The 23,820-nt window shown below is 37.9% G+C and overlaps 1 protein-coding gene and 1 pseudogene across 4 annotated transcripts in view; one reads left to right on the forward strand and one right to left on the reverse strand.

The window, feature by feature from the left end:
• LOC110257313 lies at positions 29-3,616 on the forward strand (annotated as a pseudogene).
• The window catches only part of ZFR (zinc finger RNA binding protein), a 94,433-nt gene continuing 76,844 nt past the window's right edge, over positions 6,232-23,820 (reverse strand). For all 4 annotated transcript variants that reach the window (XR_002339765.1, XR_002339764.1, XM_021076978.1 and 1 more), the window contains 3 exons: positions 17,828-17,939; positions 17,612-17,709; positions 6,232-7,749 (listed from right to left, as the gene is read on the reverse strand). Coding sequence is in view for 2 of the 4 variants with exons in the window: in XM_021076978.1 (XP_020932637.1) it covers positions 7,570-7,749; positions 17,612-17,709; positions 17,828-17,939 (390 nt within the window). In the remaining 2 variants the exon portion in view is untranslated. The remainder of the gene's footprint in view (positions 7,750-17,611; positions 17,710-17,827; positions 17,940-23,820) is intronic.

Consider the following 23,820-nt stretch of genomic DNA (forward strand, 5'->3'; position numbering starts at 1 on the left):
TTTGTTAACCACTGCGCCACAACGGGAACTCCAGGTGTTTCTTTATGATTATTCTTTAACTTAGTTGTGGGAAACATCAAGTATCCTAGTGTATAAGAGAAAAACACATGATTATAGAATTGAATTTTTGAACTGACAGTAATTTTAGAGGTTGTCGCTGCTCAGTTTAACAAATGTGATTGCACATGAAAACTGGAAGAGTCTATAGGTAAAATGTCCAGGATCTTAAATATAAAAACCCCAAATGCCCACAGGGCAAAAAATAGGGAATAGTAGAGGCTTTGGTAAACTGTCCGAAACAGGCTTTGTCTTAAATTTATTCTCTAGAAGGAGTAGACATTACTCTCATCATAGGAACACATGCCTTATGTCATCAGATTTTGTAGGTTTTCAAAAGTCAAATTGGGATTTTGCGTGAAATCTTCGCTTAATATTGGCTCAGAGTTCCTCACAGTGTTCCTAACAGTGAGACACAGCTATGTCCTGGGTATAGTACATTAGATATCAAGTTTACTTCTTGCTCAGGTAAGGTTAAAATGCAGAGCAAAGGAGATGGAATTTTCTTTTTTCCTTAATCATTGATCTTTGAAAGAGCTAGAACTCTGTAAGTTCCTTAGAAGGAAGATGGGGGAACAAAGGCTAATGGGTAGGTCTTTGGAGGAGATCAAAGTTGAGATACTTCACATCTATTTGTACATCATGTCTTAAGCATTAAAATTTCGCAGAAAGAGTCTTGACTAAAAGACACGTCTGTAGGAGGTACACAGCATAAAGGTTGAAAGCTTGGGCTTTGACGTCAGTGGACTCTCCGCATACGTAGCTTTCTGATGATGTGACATATTCGGATCATGAAGATCTGAATCAAGATCAGATCGAGAAGAGATATTCAAATGCCCTTTTACTATAGCAACAGCATGTGACTTAACCTCAAACCCTGGTTTGCACACATGTAATGAACACCTACGACCCAGTGATGTCTTGAAGATGAAACCACTTTATATCATTTTAGCACAGTGACGTAGGGCTACTTGAAGGTCTTTAGAGTAGTAACAACATGATCAAATTGATGCTTTAAGAGGAATAATCTGGGGGATGTAGGTCGAATAGTGTAGAGATTGGAGGCAGAAAGAAAAAAGAGGAAGAATGGAGTTTGGATATAGAAAGGATTTAGAAATAAATTTAACAAAAGGGGTATTTAAAACTTAGAAGATGGATGAGATCATCAATAGCATGTACATATACAGAAGATGCTGATGACAGAATTATAGAAGTGTATGGCTGACCTTTGGACAGTATAAGGGGTGAGGCAGACAGGGGAGCCGATCCTCTGCAGTCAAAAATCCACTCAACTTGTAGTTGGTCCTTCATATCCGTGGTTCCTCTCTATCCGCGGATTGTACGGTACTGTGATATTTACTACTGAAAAAAATCCATGTGTAAGTGCACCAGTGCAGTTCAAACTTGTGCAGTCAAGGGTTGATCCTATTTAGAAGCTTCAGAAGCAGAGAAAGAATGTTCAAAGAGGTAGGAGGAAAAAATGAAAAAAGGAAAACGAGGGAAAAGAAAACCAGCACCCATTTTCCCCAAATCTGATTTCCTATTTGTATTTTGACTGCTGTGAAATAACTCTTTTCTAGGTTAAGGCAGCTGGCCATTTGAGTTCTATTCAAATGACCTTTGCTAAGTACATGGACCAAGAGTACAATAATAGCATCTTAAACCTGGAAAAGATGTTCTTATACCTAATCCTAAGACCTTTAACCAAAATCTTAAAGAGGTGGTTATAATTTTAACATGGGCAGCAGCTTCTTTGTAAGTGACCCCTGTCCATTTATTGTTGCAGTTGATGATTTTAAAAGCCATTTCTTCAACGGCTTTTTTCCCCCATAGTCATTCATATTAGAAGGTAATCCTTTCTCTCTCCCACATCATCTCTTGTCCATCCTGCTCCGAGGTTCCAATTACCATAATTTTGAACAAATTCACTATCTTGATTGTTCTGACTATCACATTAAAATTAACGCCTGGCATTGTTGTAACTGCAACTGCAGCTCAGATCTGATCCCTGGCCTGGGAACTCCATATGCCGTGGGGTAGCCAAAACTAAATAAAATAAATAAAATAAGAATAAAAATTAATACCCGGAACTGAACACCATACTTCAGATAAGCTGTGACTAATGCCAAGGGCAGGAGGACACTCATTTTGGTTATCACTCACATAAAGGATACAAGGAAGCTCTTTTGTTAAAAGGCTTGCAATGCTATCTCACTAAAATTAGTTGTGATTGGTAATGCAGGTTTTAAGTTCCTTCCAGCCTTCTATATTATGCATTAGTTAAAGGCAGGCTTTCTGTTTTTGTCTGCCTTATAATGCATACTAAATCACACTGAGGTACAACTTGCGTTTTAAACAGCTTTTGGCAAAGCTCAAAGTAAACTGCAACATACTGGGCTTCTTTTCATCAGGAACCTGCGAAACTGCATTATCCTGTATTTCTTTAATACAGGGTCCATACTGATCCAAGCATTAGGTATTCTTTCCCGTTCTACTTCTGACCTCAATATTTATGTATTTTATTTTCCAGCCACACCTCAGGCATGTGGAGGTTACCAGACCAAGGATCAGAACCATACCACAGTGGCAACCCAAGCCACAGCAGTGACAACACTGAATGCTTAACCTGCTGTGCCATCAGGGAACTCCAATATTCGGGTATTTTAAATGATTAATCAGTGAGATCAATTTAACAGCCTTTCCACTTTTGTTTGACAGATTACTTGCTTTTTAAGAAAGTATTTCAAAGTAAAGTTACTCAACTGATTAAATAGTCTTTTCCAAACTGAAGAAACTTGTCTCTAGCACTGTATCTTGGGATTATATTTGGATAAAATGAATATAATAGATTTTTATCATGAAACCAGTTTACACATTGTTCAAAAATATTCCTCAAGCTTTGAAGTTAGTTGTTTCCTATTTTCAGATTTTATTTTACATCTAATATTACACTAAGCAAGATAAAGGACTAAAACTAACTATAGCTTATTAAAATTACCTGGATGACAACTAATCAGTAAAGTTGTTTAGGGGATAGAGATATTACAATTTGCTGAATATTGCAACTCACTGCTATACTGTATGGTTGATAATAAAATACCTTTAATACTGAATAAAAATTCTGGGCTGCAAAGCCTGTTTATTAAAGCACAATCCATGTACCACTTGCATCAGAACCACCTATGATTGGCACCAGGCAGCCACTAAGAGCAGACCTAGAACACTAAGAACACTAAAAGTGGTGAGGCAGAGCCGTGATGTTCTGGATCAAGGACTCTGCATCAAGCCTGGACCCCAAAGAGATGAAATGGAAGATGCATGAGGATGTGATCTCCTCCACACAGCACTTTCTCATCTATGTGGCCCTGCTTTGAGTCACTCCTTTTAAAGAAACTGGACAGCATATGAAGAGTGGGCATGATGTGTGAATGTTTAAGAACCTGATTACGGCGTCTACTCCTGTCTGCTAATGAATAGGCCCAGAAAGCTATGAGACTCTTTGATTGGATGGACATAAAAATTCTATTCACTAAGTTTGGCTTTGGTAATTGACCTTCATAGCTAAAAGAAAAAGCTATCTGGGAATTATCAACAGATGTCTTGTGGTCAGAGTACACCCTTTTGCCTGTAATATTTAGCCTCCATGAATGTTGGTATAATTGTAAATGATGTCAAACTCCCTTTTCTACCAAGCATTAATTGTAAGGGAATTATGTCTGCAATAAAAAAAAAAAAAAAAAGAAATCACCTATAGTTGAAGAAAATAATTAATTTGGAATATTCCTATAATGCTTGTTAAAAATGCAGTTTCAGGCGTTCCCGTTGTGGCTCAGCAGTTAAGGAATCCGACTAGGAACCATGAGGTTGCGGGTTCGATCCCTGACCTTGCTCAGTGGGTTAAGGATCTGGTGTTGCCGTAAGCTGTGGTGTAGGTCACAGACACGGCTCAGATCCCGCGTTGCTGTGGCTCTGGCATAGGCCGGCAGCTACAGCTCCAATTAGATCCCTAGCATGGGAACCTCCATATGCTGAGGGTACGGCCCTAGAAAAGACAGAAAAAAAAAAAAGGCAGTTTCCCTATGTGTACTGATATGGAATAATCTCCAAGACTCCACGCTACAGTAAACCAGCAAAGGCAAGGTGCAAAACAGACAGTGTGCACAGTACGTGGTGCTCCATAAGGAGAACAGAACAAAGGGGCACATGCATCAATGTCGCCATGTGCACACACCACCTGTGGAAGGTTATACACAGGATATGCTACTTGCCTCTATGAAAGGGAAACGGAATGCGAGGCTAAGGGGAGGGAGGCAGAAGATATTTTATGCCTTACACTCCTTTACACTTTTTGAATTTATAACACATTATGAAAACCCATTCAAATGATCAAAAAACAGTCATCTTAAAATGCAGATCCTCAGGCTTATTCTGGACCTACCTCCTCTGTCAGAATCTTTGGAGTTAGGGTTTAGGAATCTTGATTATTAGAACGTTCCCCAGATGACTCTCATGAATAAATTGAAATCACTACTATGAGTGTTATGTATGATACTATAAAATTTACCCTTTATTGGGAAAAATTTTAGTTCTGCTAAATTCAGTATAAAAAATGGTGAATCCATTAAATTTATAACTTAAAGTCACAACATACATTAACAACATAATAGCGTGACCATGCAAAAGATTTATGCTTTTTTGTCAATAAGCAGGAATAAATGATTTAAAATGCTACTGACTTGGAAAAAAAAAATCAGGGATCTTTCCAACGCTGTTCACGCAAGCTTGCATTTTTAATACTAGCTTATTCAAAGAAACAGAACAGTGGTGAAGACAAAAATCTAATTTGGAATGCATCATGTAATTAGGGGGGGTAGGTGAGAAGGATGCATTTATTATCCAGGTTATCATCATTGAAACATAAGCATGCAATATTTTAACAGAGAAAGCCAGTCTGAAATGCAAAGAATAACTAAGTATATTAGTTGCCAAAACAACTGGTTCAAGAATGTGTAATAGTTCCTGCTGAGGTGCAGCGGGTTAAGGATCTTGCATTGTCTCTGCGGTGCTGCAGGTTCAATCCCTGGCCTGGTGCAGTGGTTTAAATGATCCTGTGTTGCCACAGCTGTGGTGTAGGTCCCAGCTGCGGCTTGGATTCAATCCCTGACCTCGAACTTCCATATGCTGTGGGTGCAGCCAAAAAAAAAAAAAAAAAAAAGAATGCATCAGCAGGGTGACCAATGTTTTTGTTTCTTTTGATTAAGAGTTTGTAGTTTCCTTCAAAAACTGTCAAAGCAGAAGATACTACAAATACTCAATCCAACTTGTTTCATGAGATGGTCAATGGGGATACAGCCACAGCTATGAAAACAAGCCATGTAAATATAATAGTGAATAATTATTGAAAAAAATTAAGTGGCACCACTTGTATATCTGGATGAAGACATCCAAAACTAAATGTAAGAATTTGAAACTTGGGCTGAAAACATTTTTTAGAACATACCTGCAGGATGAAGGGAGCAGACTGGTAAAGTGTGGAGCATGAGTTTTGATACCTGATTCTCAATTTCAACTCTGTCACTAAATTTATGTACTACCTTTAGTTAGGCACTCTGGGTGTTAGTTTTCTCATCTGAAAAATAAGTACAGACAGCATCTTCACTTATTCTTAGTGTTATGACAGTTTTAAACAGGAAAACATGTGAAAAACCTAGCATGGTGTCTGTCATTAGTGTGTGATGTTAGCTCTTTCCTCTTCTCTCAAGAGAACTGTGAGAAAGAAAATTTCAAAATTTTTACTAGGTGATTCAATATTCAAAAAAATAAAATGAGACTCAGAAAGTTTAAAAAGAAAAAAAAAAAAAGCTTAAAAAGACACCTGCCCAAGGTATGAAGATAGCATGTGACAAATTTGGGAGAAAAGCCCTAGTCTCTTATTTTTTCCCCACAGCGTTTGTCTCCTATGGTGTCCAGCGGACGATTCTGACCCAAGAAAGAAACTGAACCAATATGGTATTCAATTATGTTAATTTTGTAGAAATTATCCTTTGTCAGGAATAACAAAATATAAGTACCCAATAAATCTGAATATGTATGGTTTTACTGAAGCATAAGTCATTTCAAAGCAAAAGTATTTATGATGTCAATTCTAATATATAATACATGTAAGTCATTATATGAATTTAATTTTTTATTTGTGTATTTCACTGTAGTGCTGTGACAACAAAATGACATCTGTGTACCAGAGCATACATATTATTAACAGTAAGATGTAACTTTTCATTACACCACTGCCAGAATATTTAGCTTTTTGTAGGACATATAAGCATGTAAGATGGCCACACCAAATAATTTTCTGTTTTTTTTTCTCAGATAATCTTAAATTATATCAGTAATACTTTATTGACCTCACTGTTAATAGAACTGTAAATTAGCTGGGTGATTGGGTGTGGGGGCAGGGGGAGGGATCATTCAACTGTGTTATACTGTAATAGTTGCTAGAGTAATCTCACACACACCAGTAAGGAACTGTCTTCATAATTAAGGGCTAGTTACTGTTGTTAGTTGCACAATGATAAAGTTCTTTTGAAAATATTGGTTAGCCCACTTATTTATGAAAAATGCCCTTTCCACTTATGCAGAAGAAAAAAATATTCAGAAAGTTATTTTTGGCCTTGCTATGTCAAAAAGTCAACTGTACAAAGATCTATGTGTCAAACCTAAAATAATAATTTTAAAAGTCTATTAAAAACAAAAATGTCATGCATTTTATTATCAATTATGCAGAGGCTTTAAAACTGTTGCAAGACCATATAGTATATATTAGCTTTTATACCGCTAATGCACAACTAACAGCAAACTTGATTAGATTAACAGAAATCTGTCTTAATTACACCTTTATATATCACACTAGAGAGACAAATGCCACAAGATCTGCAGAAACATTCAGTTCTGAGCACTTAAATGGCAGAATAACTTTTTGTGTCGTAGTCCATCACATAAAAGAATAATAAAACAAAAGGAAAAAATTCTGCAGTCTCACGTTACAAAAAAACGTACTGCTGTAAAATATTAAGGGGCAAAGGATATCTGTAACACAAAGTAACAACTAGTGTCAAGGAGCAAACAAAACCTCTAAATAAAAATATCAAAATACACATAGCAACTGAAGCACAAATACTGCATTAAATACAGTAAAGATTTAATAGGACTAGTTAGTAAAAGACACAAATACAGGGGAGCTAGGGCAATCAGTAAATAAAACAAAAGCAATGGGAAAAAAAAATCAGAACAATTGTTTTCCCCCTAGTTGGAGCACAATTTTGGGGGATGTCTTTCCATTCATATAATACCTAACACTGTACATTAAGATTTTTATGTCATAGAAAAACTTGGTTCTTCCATGAAATTCTTTAAATTCTTGACAATTATTTCAAAGTAGACATTATTATGAATGAAAAACAGCCAACAAATGGGCACCTGTTGTTTTTAACACTGAAGATTTACAGTAACTTTTTAAAAGTTATCATAATCTTTTTTGTCTTTTTTCCCCTCAGCTTCAAATCCATCAACTCCATCACTATCCCTTCTTCGTTTCCTGTTGTTGTGGATGTTAAAACGTTGGCTCATTTGGGGTAGTGGATCCATGCCTAAAACTTTGTGTATCTGGCGGAATGCGAGGAGTCTCAATGCAAACTGCAACAAAGAGTAAGAATTTAGTTAATTTAAAAAATCAATGTTAATTCTTGTTAGGTATATAGCCCCACACAATATAAAAAAAGCATGTTTAATGGACGTTGAACAATATTAAGTCTCACAAATGAAGAGTCAATATGTTCTGACGGTTTTATTTTCAGGCTTTTCTGAGTGCATACTATTTTGGTTTAAAAAAAAAAAAAGGAGTTTTCTTGTGGCGCAATGGGTTTTAAGGATCCAGCGTTGTCACTGAAGCAGCTTGAGTGGCCCAGATTCAATCCCTGGCTTAGGAACCTCCAAATGTCACAGGCAGGGCCAAAAACAAACAAAACAAAACCATAAGTTAAAAAAATTATCCTGAAAAAAAAAATTGTATCATGTTCATTAAAAAAAAAAAATCCTAAAACAATATACAGTAAAAGAAAAAGCATTTCACTCCTTGAATGAATCTCTGGTTCATATTCACATATTTTCATACTTTTCCTGTGGATGCCCATGTGTGTAGGCTACAGGTACACACACCTCCCCAGGTTTACAAAATGAATATTATTTTTCAACTTTTTACTTCATCAACTAAAAAAAGATTTTTCACTACATGGCTGTATATAAATAGGAATATACTAGGCATCAATGTCACAAGATCTCATGTATCACAATTTTTGTCTTTTGTCAAGCCACGTCTGACCTACACCACAGCTCACAACAGTGCCGGATCCCCGACCTGCTGAGCGAGGCCAGCAATCGAACCCACACCCTCATGGATACTAGCCGGATTCGTTTTTGCTGTACCATAATGGGAATTCCTACTTTTAAAATTTTAAATTATTTTTTTGGCATATAAATTTCTTTTTTTGTGACTGTGTCCATGGCATACAGAAGTTTCCAGGCCAGGGATCAAACCTGTGCCATAGCTCTAACCAGAGCCACATCAGTGACAATGCAGGATCCTTAACCTGCTGAGCCATCGGGGAGCTCCTGTGTATACATTTTTTCTTTCTTTCTTTTTTTTTTGGTCTTTTTGCCTTTTCTAGGGCTGCACCCGCGGCACATGGAGGTTCCCAGGCCAGGGGTCTAATCAGAGCTGTAGCCCCCAGCCTACGCCAGAGCCACAGCAACTCAGGATCCGAGCCAGGTCTGCAACCTACACCCGCAGCTCACAGCAACGCCAGATCCTTAACCCACTGATCGAGGTCAGGGATCGAACCCACATCCTCATGGATACTAGTTGGAATTGTTTCCCCTGAGCCACCACAGGAATTGTCCTGAGACCACGTGCCTTTTTTTGTGTGTGTGTCTTATTGCCATTTCTTGGGCCACTCCTGTGGCATATGGAGGTTCTCAGGCTAGGGGTCCAAATGGAGCTGCAGCTGGCCTACGCCAGAGCCACAGCAACCCAGGATCTGAGCCTCGTCTTCGACCTACTCCACAGCTCACGGCAACGCCGGATCCTTAACCTACTGAGCAAGGCCAGGGATCAAACCCACAACCTCATGGTTCCTAGTCGGATTCGTTAACCACTGAGCCACGATGGGAACTCCCTAAATTTTTTAAACGAACATTTATTTTCAGTTCTCTTGGGTATATACCCAGGAGTCAAACTGCTGGGTCATACAGTAACTCTGTCTAATCACTGAGGAAGTGCCAAACTGTTTTCCGAAGTGGCTACTCTTCAAGACTATTCTAAATCCCTGTTTACTTTCTTCAGCTGAGAGAGTTACTGATTACAACCATCCATGTGAGAATTTATTGTTCTAAAATTTTTTTTCCAGATTTGATGATTCTAGTTCCTTAGAACTTTGCCTCATACATTGATTGGCTTTTTAAACCTTGAAAAGTTCCCAAATCACTTATATATTCAGAACTTGATATGTCTGAAGTCTTGGATTTTTGGCAGTACCGGGTGCTTTTCTATCTCATTTAAGCTATAAGGCTGTTAACTTTCTGAAGTGCAACCAAGAATATTTATCATAACAGAATACTTTATTTAGAGACTCACAAAACCTCCTTCCCAAAGATAAAATTTTTTTTCTGTATTAAAACATCTAAAGACATCTAGTATATAATAATGAGTAATAATACATTTCTACCACAGAGATACTGCTACTGATCATCAGCCTATTCTAATACTAGGAGTTTCCAAATAGAAGAATTATTATAGTAAGAAAAACTAAAAATAGCATCTGAGGCTAGAGTGAGCACTCTTTTAAGTTCTTGTTCTGCATATGGTTTGTATGTCTTTCTAAATTTTGACAAGAAGAGAGATTTCAACTGTATGTTTGGCAATTATTTAGCAGCACCGAAGCTTGCTGCTAAATAATTAGATTTAGTATTAAAACTACTCCCATACAAAGTAATCTTGGCATTTTTAAACAATATCAAAGAAGATTTAAGGTTTACTGAATTCCTTTTGTAGGGGGATTGACTAGATGTAAATGGCACCTTTACGTACCTTTTAAAAGGTATGTTTTTCTATTGGATCCGTGTAAGGGATCTGAATAAATGACAAAGGCTATATCTTGCAGAAGTAACTGGTAAAGGATTGCTAGGGAAAAAACATACAGAGGCATACAAAAATAAAGGTAAATAATATAGAAGAAAGAGAGGAATAGATCCAGACAGAGACTAAGGAAGGAAGATAATTATTAATGTGCTCACTATAGCCACCAAGAAGCAAAAACTGAAATTGACATGGGTACAATGCATAGAGCTTATTCAGATTTTTTACCAGCTATGCATACATTTGTTTATCTGTGATGTTTAGCTCTGTGAAACTTTACCATATATGCAGCGTTGTATAACTACCATTAGAAGACATTAAACTCTATTATCACTAGACTCCCTTTATAGCCAAACCAATCCTCTGCCCTATATCTAACTCCTAGGAATCACTGATATGTTCTCCATCTCTACAACTATTATTTCACAAATGTTACATAAATGGAATGATGCAGTATATGTAACTTCCTTTTTATTGATTGAAGTATAGCTGATGTACAATATTATATGTTACAAATGAACAATATGGTGATTCATAATTTTGAAAGGTTAATACACTCCAGAGTTATTATAAAATATTGGCTATATTCCTGATGTTGTACAATATATTCTTGTAACTTATTTTACATATAATAGTTTGTACTTACTCCCCTACCTCTATACTGTCCCTTTCCCCTTCCCTCCTTTTACTGGTAACCCCTAATTTGTTTCCTACATCTGGGAGTCTGCTTCTTTTTTGTTATACTGACTAATCATATTTTTTAGAGTCCACATGAGTGGTATCATACAATATTTACCTTTCTCTGACTTATTTCGCTTAGCGTAACACCCTCCAAATCCATCCATGTTGCTGCAAATGGCAAAATATCACTCTTTTTAATGGCTGATTAGTGTCCCACTGTATCTATACCACATCTTTATCAATTCATCTGCTGATGGACACTTAGGTTGCTTTCATATCTTGGCTACTATGAACATTTGGGTGTGTCTATCTTTTTGAATTAAGAGATTTTGGTTTCTTTTGCTATACACCCAGGAGTGTAACTGCTGGGTCATATGGTGGTTCCAGTTTTTTGAGAAACCCCCATACTGCTTTCCACAGTGGCTGCACCAATTTATATTCCCACTAACAGTGTATGAGGATTCCCTTTTCTCCACTGACTTTCAAGACAATGCGGGATCCTTAACCTGCTGAGCCATCAGGGAACTCTAACAAGGACATTTCTTTCTAGTTTGTTTGTTTCTTCTTTGTCATACTATTTTCTCATTTATTTTTTATTTATTAACATATAGTTGAGTTCCCATTGTGGCTCAGTGGTTAATGAATCCGACTAGGAATCATGAGGTGGTGGATTCGATCCCTGGCCTCGCTCAAGCGGTTGAGGATCTGGCATTGCTGTGAGTGCGGTGTAGGCTGGCAGCTACAGCCCCAATTCAACCTCTAGCCTGGGAACCTACATATGCCGTGGGTGCAGCCCTAGAAAAGAGAAAAGACAAAAAAAAAAAAAACAAAAAAACAAAAAACAAAACAAAACAAAAAAAACCCACCAAAAAGCAGAATAAAGTATAGTTGATTTATAATGTTTCTTCAAGTTCTGTTGTAGAATAAAATGACCCAATCACACACATTTCCCTGTGCTGTACAGTAAGGTACCACTGCCCGACCATTCCAAATATAACAGTTTGTATCCAAAAAACTCCCCAAATGCTCATCTGTCCTACTCCCTCCCCTTTCCCCCTTGGGAACCCCAAGTCTGCTCTCCTTGGCCATGATCCATTTCTCTTTTTTTAAAGATAGGATTATCTGTTCCATATTTTAGATTCCACATGTAAGTGGTATCATATGGTATTTGTTTTTCTCTTTCTGGCTTACTTCGCTTAGTATGAGAATCTCTAGTTCCATCCATGTTGCTGCAAATGGCACTGATTTGTCTTTTTTATGGCTGAGTAATATTCTATTGTATATATGTACCACATCTTCTTAATCCATGCACCTGCCGATGGACATTTAGATTGTTTCCATATCTCGGCTATTGTGAATAGGTGCTGCAATGAACACAGGGGTTCATTATTATCTTTTTTTTAATGAAAATTTTGTCTGGATGTATGTCCAGCAGTGGGATTGCTGGATCATATGGGTGGTTCAATATTTAGTTTTCTGAGGTACCTCCATAATATTTTACATAGGTTGTACCAATTGACATTTCCACCAACAGTGAAGGAGGGTACCTTTTCCTCCACACCCTCTCCAGCATTTGTTATTTGCTGACTTGTTAGTGATGGCCATTCTGACCGATGTGAGGCAGCGTTTCACTGTAGTTTTGATTTGCATTTCTCTAATAATTAGTGAAATTGAGCATTTTTTCATATGCCTGTTGGCCATCCACATGTCTTCGTTGGAGAAATGTCTACTTAGGTCTGCTGCCCATTTTTCAACTGGGTTGTTTGTTTTTTTGTTGTTGGGTTGCGTGAGTTGTTTGTTTATTTTGGAGATTAGGCCCTTGTCTGTTGCTTCGTTGGTGAAGATTTTTTCCCATTCTGAGGGTTGTTGTCTCGGTTTTTTAATGGTTTCCCTTGCTGTGCAAAAGCTTTTGAGTTTAACTAGGTCCCACTGATTTATTTGTGCCTTTATTGTCATTTTTCTAAGAGGTGGATCAAACAAGATGTTGCTGTGATTTATGTCAAAGAACATTCTGCCTTTGTTTTCCTCTAGGAGTTTTACTGTATCTGGCCTTAATTTAGGTCTTTAACCCATTCTGAGTTTATTTTTGTATATGGTATTAGCGTTCTACTTTCATTTTTTAACATGTAGCTCTCCAGTTTTCCCAGCACCATTTACTGAAGAGACTATCTTCCACTGTATGTTCTTTCCTCCTTTGTCATAGATTGGTTAACCACAGGTGCTTGGGTTTATTTCTGGGCTTTCTATCCTGTTCAACTGATCTATATTTCTGTTTTTGTGCCAGTACCGTATTGTTCTGATGACTGTAGTTTTGTAGTATTGTCTAAAGTCAGGAAGCTTGATTCATTCATTTTCATTTTTTTTTTTCCCAATACTGTTTTGGCTGTTTGGGGTGTCTTGTGGTTCCATACAAATTTTAAAATATTCTGTTCTAGTTCTGTGAAGAATGCCTTTGGTAATTTGATAGGGATAGCACTTAATCTGTAGATTGCCTTGTAGTACAGTCATTTTGACAATATTGATTCTTCCAATCCAAGAGTATGGTATATATCTTTCCATCTGTTTGTGTCATCTTTGATTTCTTTCATCAAAATCTTATAGTTTTCAGAGTATAGGTCTTTTGTCTCTTTAGGTAAGTTTATTCCTGTTTATTCCTAGGTATTTTATTCTTTTTTTTTTTTTTTTTTGGTCTTTTTTTGCCTTTTCTATGGCTGCACCCTTGGCATATGGAGATTCCCAGGCGAGAGGTCCAATCGGAGCTGTAGCCACCAGCCTATGCCAGAGCCACAGCAACACGGGATCCAAGCCACGTCTGCAACCTACACCACAGCTCATGGCAACGCCGGATCCTTAACCCACTGAACAAGGCCAGGGATCGAACCTGCAACCTCATGGTTCCTAGTCGGATTCATTAACCACTGCGCCACAACAGGAACAGTGGTATTTTATTCTTTTTGATGTTGACTGTACAATGACAGTCACCAGAAGCTTGAAGAGACTCTCAAAGGCTTATGTCTCTGCTTACTTCTTGATTTTGGACTGCTGGTCCCCACAATGCTGAGAAAAAAACTGTCGTTTTAATCCACTACATTTGTAATAATTTGTTACAGCACCACAGGGAACTAATACAATGTTCTATCAGATAAGCTTCTTTTTCACATAGAGTCACATGAAGAGTATGTGTTCTACTTGTCTACATAGAAAATGGTTGTGTCTTGGAGACAGGATTAAGATGGTGGAATAGAAGGACTGGAACTCAACTTCTCTCACAAAAACAACAAAATTACAACCAAATGCTGAGCAACCTTCAACCAAATGGACTGGAAACTTTCAAAAAGATACTCTATTCCAGAAGACAAAGAGGAGGCAACATCAAGAGGTAGGAGGGGCGATTATGTGATATAAACAACCCCATACCTCCTGGGTGGGAAACTCCACAGACTGGAAAATAACTGTATCACAGACTCACCTACAGGAGTGAGAGTTCTGAGCTCCACATCAAATCCCCACGCCTGGGGATCTGGCACTGGGAGAAAGCCCCTGGAGCACCTGGCATTGAAGGCCAGTGGGGCTTGTGTGCAGGAGTTTCACGGGACTGGGGGCAACAGAGACCCAGTTCTTGAAAGATGCACACAGGCTTTCATGCACACTGAGTCCCAGGGCAAAAAGCAAAGGCTCCATAGGCATCTGGGTCAGACCTGACTGCAGTTCTTGGAGGACCTCCTGGGAAAACTGGTGACTGTGGTTCGTTGTGGGGGAAGGACCTTGGAGGCAAAGCTCTCGTGAATATTCATCAGCATGTGTTTCCCTGGAGGTGGCCATTTTTGGGAAAATCTGGCCCCACCCATCAGTGCTGAGAAGCTCCAGGTCAAACAATAATCCAGGTGGCATCACAGCCCCACCCATCAGTAAACAAGCTCTCTAAAGAACCCCCCAGGCACACAGCCACCTCTAATCTAACCCAGAGACAAAGCCCCACCCACCAGAGGGATAGGAATCAGCCCCACCTACCAGTGGGCAGGCACCAGTCCCTCCCATCAGGAAGCCTAAGCAAGTCCCCATACTGACTTCAGCCACAAGGGAAGCAGACACCAGAAGTAAGAATGGCTACAACTCTATTGTCTGCAAAAAGGTCACCACACCAAAAACCTATAAAAATGAAAAGACAGAGAACTGTAACTCAGATGAGGGAGAAAGAAAAAGCCCCAGAAAAACAGCCAAGTGATCAGGAGATACTCAGCCTCCAGGAAAAAGGCTTTAGACTATTGATGCTAAAGATGATGTGAGACATTGGAAATAAACTGGAGGCAAAGATAGATAATTTACAGGAAACACTGAGCGAAGAAATACAAGATATAAAACTTAAGCAAGCAGAGATGCAAAATACAATAACTGAAATAAAAAATTCACTAGATGCAGCCAACAGCAGAATACAGGAGGCAGAAGAACAAATAAGCGAGGTGGAGGACAGACTAGCGGCAATCACTGATGAGGAACAGAAAAGAGAAAAAAGGTTGAAAAGAAATGAAGAGAGTCTTCAGAGAACTCTGGGACAATGTTAAATGCACCAACGTCCGTATTATAGCGGTGCCAGAAGGAGAAGAGAGAAAGGGACAGAAAAAATACTTTAAGAGGTAATAACGAAAAACTTTCCTAACATGGGAAAAAAACCACTCACTCAAATCCAGGAAGTGTAAGAGTACCATATAAAATAAACCCAAGGAGGAACACCCTGAGACACATATTAATCAAACTGACCAAAACTGAACTGACAAAGAGAAAATACTGAAAGCAGCTTAGGGAAAAGAAACAAATAACATACAAGGGAACCCCATTAAGGTTATCGGCAGATTTTTCAGCAGAAACTCTGCAGGCCAGAGTTTCTGCTGAAAAAACTCTGCATGATGTTGATTGTAAATGGGATGGTTTCTCTCATTTTTTTCTGATCTCTCATTATCAGTATATAGAAAGCAAGTGATTTTGTCTATTAATTTCATAGCCTGCAACTTTGCCAAATTCGTTGATGAATTCTAACAGTTTTCTGGTGCTGTTCTGGGGTTTTCTAGGTATAGTATCATGTTATCTGCAAACAGTGATAGTTTTACTTCTTTTCCAGTTCAGATTCCTTTTTTTTTGGTTTGTTTTCTTCTCTGATTGCTGTGGCTAGGACTTTCAAAACTATGTTGAATAATAGTGGTGAAAGTGGACATCCTTGACAAGGACATTTCTAACTACCTCTTAAAACCAGATCACTTTCTTCAAAGTCACATTTTTAAAAAGTTTCCTTCCTTCCAATTATGAATTCTCTTAGTTTTCTAATGCCCTGCTGCTCCTAACAATAAATTTATAAGAATTCCTTCTTTAAGTGTCAAGGAAGAAAGAAAAGCAACTTAGGGCAACTGTTTTCTTCCTTAGAAAATTAAACCCAAAGACAGGAATTCCTGTTGTGACTCAGTGGTTAACAAATCCGACTAGGAACCATGAGGTTGGGGGATCGATCCCTGGCCTGGCACAGTGGGTAGAGGATCTGGCATTGCCATGAGCTGCACTGTAGGTCGCAGATGCAGGTTGGATCCTGTGTTGCTGTGCCTGTGGTGTAGGCTGGCAGGTGTAGCTCCAACTGGACCCCTAGCCTGGGAACCTCCAAATGCCATGGCTATGGCTCTAGAAAAGGCAAAAAAAAAAAGAAAAAAAAGAAAATTAAACCCCCCAAAATAAAAACAAAATTTGTTTAATATACTCAAATCTTATGAGTCTAAGATATTTATAATTTCTATTACTATTGACTCTCCCTCAATATACTTTTAGCATGAAAAGTTACTTTAATCATGATTTTCCAAATTCCAAATTATCCTTTCCAGAAGAGACAAGAGATCAAAATCTTAAGTGCAATAATTTCAAATGCCTTAGAGTAGATTATTATTATTTACAGCTAAGTAGCTTTCTCAGTGCACTTCTGGAGTCAAAAAAGGAAAGCCAGAGCAGTTTTAGACTGACTGAAATATTAACTTGTTTAATCTTCCCAATAATCCTATTCGAGACAGATAGTACTCTTATCCCTTATAGATGAAACAGCAGAGCTGGTATTCAAACTCAAGGAAGTCTTGACTCCAAAGCCCACATTTTTAATTACTACATTAGCTGCACTTTTATTGGTAGGAAAGGCTAAATTACAACAAAATTTACCACAAACCACACAGCACAACACTTCTGTACATCTAGAGGACACAAATAGTGTCTCTACTGATCTTGATATATAATGTAATACCCAGATTCAGTGACATCAAAAATACTGTTGTATTTTTATATTTACCTAATACACTTAATTAGACAAATACATAGTTAAAATAATAAAATTTAAGATTATATTAATGAAATCTACTTAATATCCTCTATAAGGCCTTACCAAAGAAGCAGAAGAATGAATGCTATACAGTGATTTCTTCTAAAAAACAACTATAAAAAAAAACAAGACCAAAGTTTTCTTGTAGTGTAGTGGGTTAAGGATCTGACAGTGTCACTGCAGTGGCCTGGGTTGCTGCTGTGGTGTGGGTTCAATCCCTGGCCCAGGAACTTCCATATGCTATGGGCACGGCCTCAAACACCTCACAAAGCCAAAAAACAAAACAAAAACCTTAAGGGCAGTGATATGACAAAGTTTTAGAATTAGGAACACACTGGTACCTGTGCACTAGATGTGATGTCTTCACGTTGCTGGTCAGTCATTGTTGCCAAGGTATCAAAGGGATCCTTTTCACAAGGATCCAGAAGTCCAGGACTACCTACAGCAATCAGTGCAGACAGAAAAAAGCATTCACATCATCTATTTGTAAAAGAAAGAAGAGTTCTCATTCAACCATCAAATACGCAAGCACATAATAAAAATGAAGTAAAACTTACCTTTAAGAATAATCCCTGAAGAAATGCACTCAAAAACTCTTCTCAGTGCATCTCCAGGGCTCTGAGGACTAGAAGCACTACTGATTGCTTTCTCTACTAATAACTCCATAGCCTAAAAATAAAAACATAAAAATGTGTTTAGCAGCTTACAGCTCAAAGAAATTACTCATTTTCAAACAGCAGAATGACAAACTACTTGTGGTACTGTCATTAAAAATTTTATAGACTGAGGAGTTCCTGTCATGGCACAGTGGAAACGAGTCCAACTAGGAACCATGAGGTTGCGGGTTGTTCAATCCCTGGCCTTGCTCAGTAGGTTAAGGATCCGGTATTGCCACGAGCTGTGGTGTAGGTCGCAGACGCGGCTCGGATCCCTCGGTGCTGTGGCTCTGGCGTAGGTCGGCAGCTACAGCTCCAATTAGACCCCTAGCCTGGGAACCTCCATATGCCAAGGGTGCAGCTCTAGAAAAGGCAAAAAAAAAAAAAAAAAAAAAAAAAAAAAAATTTTACAGACTGAAAAAGTTACACAGGGAGTTCACATTATGGCTCAGCAGGTAAAGAACCAGACACAGTATCTATGAGGATGCGGGTTTGATCCCTGGCCTCACTCAGTGAATTAAGGATCAGGCGTGGTCGAAAGCTGTGGTGGAGGTAAGCAGCTGCAGTTCCAATTTGACCCCTAGCCCGGGAACTTTCATATACCGTAGGTGTGGCCATGAAAGAAAATAAAGAAAGAAAGAAAGAAAGAAACAAACAAAAAAGACAGAAAGAAAAAGTTACACAGAACCACAAAAATATAAATTAAAAATTATATGTAATATAAAAACAAAAATTAAACTAATGAAAACAAAATTAATAAGGCAATATAACATATCTTAAAAATATTTTCCAATTTATGCTTAATGAAGAAAAACAGGTTATGTTTCTGTTATTTATTTATTTATTTATTTAATTTATTGTCTTTTTAGGGCTGTACCCCAGGCTAGGGGTCGAATTGGAGCTGTAGCTGCCAGTCTACACGACAGCTCAGGGCAACACCGGATTCTTACTAGCCCACTGAGCAAGGCCAGTGATTGAACCTGTGTCCCAGTACTCCAGAGATGCCGCTGATTCTGCTGCACCACAGGAGGAACTCCCACATAGATTTGTTTTTCTTACCTACATACTGATGATACCAAGGAGTTACAGCAGGACAATATTCTGCTGAGTAAAGAAGACTTTTGTTTTTTCTTTACAAACAATAAATTATTATCTAAATTTTCATTTAATGCACAACTGTACTTCTGCTACCCTTAAGGAAAACACAAATTATATTTGAGAGACTCAAAATCTAAACCAATGAATAAAAGAAAAAAAGTATAGATTTAGATCTGGAAAGTGTTTTGAAAGGTTTTTCATTAGAAAAATGTGCTTCCAGGAGTTCCCGTTGTGGCGCAGTGGTTAACGAATCCGACTAGGAACCGTGAGGTTGCGGGTTCGGTCCCTGCCCTTGCTCAGTGGGTTAACGATCCGGCGTTGCCGTGAGCTGTGGTGTAGGTTGCAGACGCGGCTCGGATTCCGCGTTGCTGTGGCTCTGGCGTAGGCTGGTGGCTACAGCTCCGATTCAACCCCTAGCCTGGGAATCTCCATATGCCGCGGGAGCGGCCCAAGAAATAGCAACAACAACAACAGACAAAAAGACCAAAAAAAAAAAAAAAAAGAAAAAAAAAAAGAAAAATGTGCTTCCATTTAGATTTTAAAGTTGAGATATGAAGACTCACTCTTTTAAAGTGTACAATTCAGTGGGATTTAGTACATTTACACAGGTGTTCAATCATAACCACTCTCTAATTCCAGAACATTTTTATCACCCCCAAAAGAAACTCCATACCCATTAGCAGTCATTCTCTATTCTCCCTTTCCTCCAACCCCTGGCAAAAACTAAACCATTTTCTATTTCTATAGATTTGCCTCTTCTAGATATTTCATCTAGGAGCTCCCCTGTGGCGTGACAAGATGGGAGGCAGTCTCTGGAGTGGTGGGATGCAGGATCACTACCCCCAGCCTGGCACAGTGGGTTAAGGATCTGGCATAGCTGCAGTGGTGTAAATCAAAACTGCAGCTTGGATCTGGGCCGGCAAAAAAAAAAAGGTATTTCATACAAATGTAATAATTAAACATGTGGCTTTCACTTAGTATAATGTATTTATGTTGGTTTGTTTTGTCTTTTTGTCTTTTTAGGGCCATACCCAAGGCATATGGAGGTTCCCAGGCTAGGGATCCAATCAGAGCTGTAGCCGCTGGCCTATGCCACAGCCACAGCAATGCCGCATCTGAGCCCAGCCGCAACCTACACCACAGCTTACCGCAATGCCAGATCCTTAACTCACCGAGCAAGGCCAGGAATCAAACCTGCTTCCTCATGGATACTAGTCACGTTTGTTAACCACTGAGCCACAATGGGAACGCCTTGCCTAATAATGTTTAAGGTTCATCATGTTATAAGATTTTAGTTAAATAAGACCGCCAATAATTCAAAGAAAATAAACAGAGTGGAATTAGAATGAAATCCTTAAAATGATACCGAAGCTGAAAATGCCCTAGTGAGAATCCACTTCTAGTTGCATACATAAAAAAACTCAGAGTTCCCGTCGTGGCGCAGTGGTTAACGAATCCGACTAGGAACCATGAGGTTGCGGGTTCGGTCCCTGGCCTTGCGTTGCCGTGAGCTGTGGTGTAGGTTGCAGACGCGGCTCGGATCCCGTGTTGCTGTGGCTCTGGTGTAGGCCAGTGGCTACAGCTCCGATTGGACCCCTAGCCTGGGAATCTCCATATGCCGCGGGAGCGGCCGAAGAAATAGCAAAAAAAAAAAAGACAAAATAAATAAATAAATTAAAAAAAAAAACTCATAGATTTAAAACAGATAAAAACTACATTCAACCACTCACCCCAAGGCCATTATTCAGATGTTTTAAATAAAAATAATTCTTAGCACAACCAAAAAAATGAAGATGGTTTATTCAGTTGAAGAATGCAGGAAGCTGTTTAAGATACTTTTTAAGGATTTTCATTTTAAATTTTAGTATTAAAATTGAAACTGATTTAGGAATCAGTGTCTGTTATCTACAGGGAACTCTATTATATAAAAAAACTCTTTTCCAGATAAGTATTATTTTAATATGTCCAAAGATTACAATCTCTGAAGATAAAGATAGTCAAATGTCTTCCTGAACCCTTTTTCCTAGCGTTAAGTAGCCAGGATATAGAAAACACTCAATAAATGTTTATGAAACAGACTACTTTTGGAAAGAATGGGAAAATAATGCTGCCAGTAGAAGAAATCAAGGATTATAATTAGCAATTTACTAAAATACAAAATTGATGTCTTAACAACTTACTAAAAATAATTCAAATTTATAAGTACTTTTAGAGACTATTAAGAGAAGAATAAGTATTAAGTAATCAGCCATAATATAGGTATGTCAAAATATAAAATGTATTACAAGTCAAAGCTTTTTCAAAATCCACTTATTGACTGACCTTAGAAGTAGATATCTGTAATTTATACTTACATATTAGGATAAACTAAAAGCAAGAAAGAAATGAATTTTTTATGAACACAAAAAGCTCCTATATTTAATCACACAATAAAACTAAGTCAACCATCTGCCCTTCTGATATCATTTGCTGTGAAGCAAACAACTTAAAAATGTTTATGTTCTATGGAACACAGTTGCTCTCCTACAGTTAGGAAAGCAACAAAGCATGTGAGGTTTATAAACTCTGAAATGTCTGCCTTCAAAAGTAAAAGGGCAGTATTAAAAACAGAATCAAATTAGGGACATGATTTTTTAGGCTATAAAGGATTTTGGTGGCTAAAGTTATTTAGAGAGAAAAGCTCTCTTAAATATTACATATTAAATCTAGGATGGTAATATTTGCTTTCACATGGTAAGTATTTTTCCTTCCCATCTTCAGTAGTAGCAACAAAAACAGTGCTTACTAAGGGGAAGACAACATGCTAAGCACTTTAAATACATGATTTCATTTAATTTCTCATAACTAAATGCCATTATATCACAATTTTAAAGATTAAAAAAAAAACCTTGGGAGACTATGGTAACGCAAGTACTTTCATTTGGTGGTGGTGTAAACCTGTAAAACCTTCAAAAAAAAAAAAAAAAAAAAATCACAGAAGTTCCTGTTGTGGCTTGGCGGTACTGAGCCTAACCAGTGTCTGTGAGGTTGCAGATTTGATCCCTGGCCTCACTCAGTGGGTTAAGGATCCGGCCTTGCCGTGAGCTGTGGTATAGATCGCAGGCTGGGATCTGGTATTGCTGTGGCTGTGGCATAGTCAAGCAGCTCCAGGTCCAACTGGACTCCTAGCCAGGGAACTTCCACATGCCGCAGGTGCAGCCCTAAAAAGCAAAAATAAAATAAAATAAAAATCACAAAATTGGCAAGTTCAAAGGCACATACCAACAAACGCAGCAATGTTAGTACTAAAAATTCACAATAGGGCTATTACACTGAATGAAAACACAACGTTCAGTGCAACTGTTTATCTGTAATGGGCTAGAAACAGTCTAAGTATGTAACACTAGAAACTTGGCTTAACTAACTGTAGTAGCAGTTATCCTTTTCATCATTATAACTAACACTGACTGAATGCTTATTACATGCTAAGCATTATTCTAAGGCATGAATCAATTTTAATCATTATAACCACTTCTTGGTGGTAGATCCAACTATTATTCTCATATGACAGATAAAAACGTTTATGTTATTAGATTTGGATTTTACAATAAGCAGTTGTGTATATATAAAAGTCATTTCTATATTACAATGTAAAGAGGTTAAGATTGATACATTCATGACAGACTTCCTGTTCCTAAACTCATGTGTAGGATGTTATATTTTTGTATTATATTTACACACAGCACTTTATTTCATACTCAACTCTTCTTAAAAAAAGTTTACTTACAGCTTTTGGTGATTTGGGAGTGTGTATACACTTAAGTAGATGGTTTCTGTTAGGAGGTAGCTAAGTGCTGAGTTATGGTTTGTAAGCTAAAGTGAATGAGATGACACAGTCCAAGTATAATTTGCTGCTTCTTTTGCAAGCTAAAATTGTTAGTTCTTTGCCCTGTAATGTCAGTATCTCATTACTGAAAACCTTTCCGTTGACTCTAAAACTGACATGAGCTCTCTTTCTACAAGCAATATCACTAAAATCTAATTTACTTGTACTCTTGAAAAATAAAACATGAGGAAACAAATACCGAGTCATACATATTAACTGCTATTTGAGCAGAAAGTATAATTAGGGCAGTTCTCTCAATCTCTTCTTTGAAGACTATCCCTTCACTTTTTTTTTTTTTTGAATGAGAGTTGCAGGTTCTCTCTCTCTTTCTCTCCCCCCTCCTCTTTTTTTTCCCCTCCCTTTTTTTGCCACACCTGCAGCATGTGGAAGATCCTGGGCCAGGGAGCGAACCTGTGCCGCACAGCAGCAGCCAGAGCATCAACAGTGAAAATGCAGGAGCCGTAACCCGCCAGGCCATCACATAACACAAAATTAACTATATTAAAGTGAACATTTAAGTTGCATTTAGTACTCTTACCATGCTGTACAACCATCCTTCTATCTAATTCAAAACATTTCTATCTAGTTCAAAACATTTCTATCACTCCAAAGCAAAAACCTGACCCACTGAGCAATTTCTTTTCACTCACTCCTTCTCCTAAGTCCCTGGCAACCACCCATCTGTATTCTGTTTATGGACTTGTCTATTCTAAACATTTCACGAATATGCAATCATATAAAGCATAACCTTCTTTGTCTGGATTCCTTCACCTAGCATACTGTTTTGGAGGTTTATTCATGCTGTGATAGGTCATTCTCCTTCATAAAACCTTCCTTAGCTTAACATATACTGTTTAGAAATAAAACATGTAATAAACATTAAAAATCAACTGTATGCCTTTTTGTAATTTACAGTAGGTATACTATTCTA

The sequence above is a fragment of the Sus scrofa genome, chromosome 16, assembly GCF_000003025.6.
Source record: "Sus scrofa isolate TJ Tabasco breed Duroc chromosome 16, Sscrofa11.1, whole genome shotgun sequence".
Taxonomy (NCBI): domain Eukaryota; kingdom Metazoa; phylum Chordata; class Mammalia; order Artiodactyla; family Suidae; genus Sus; species Sus scrofa.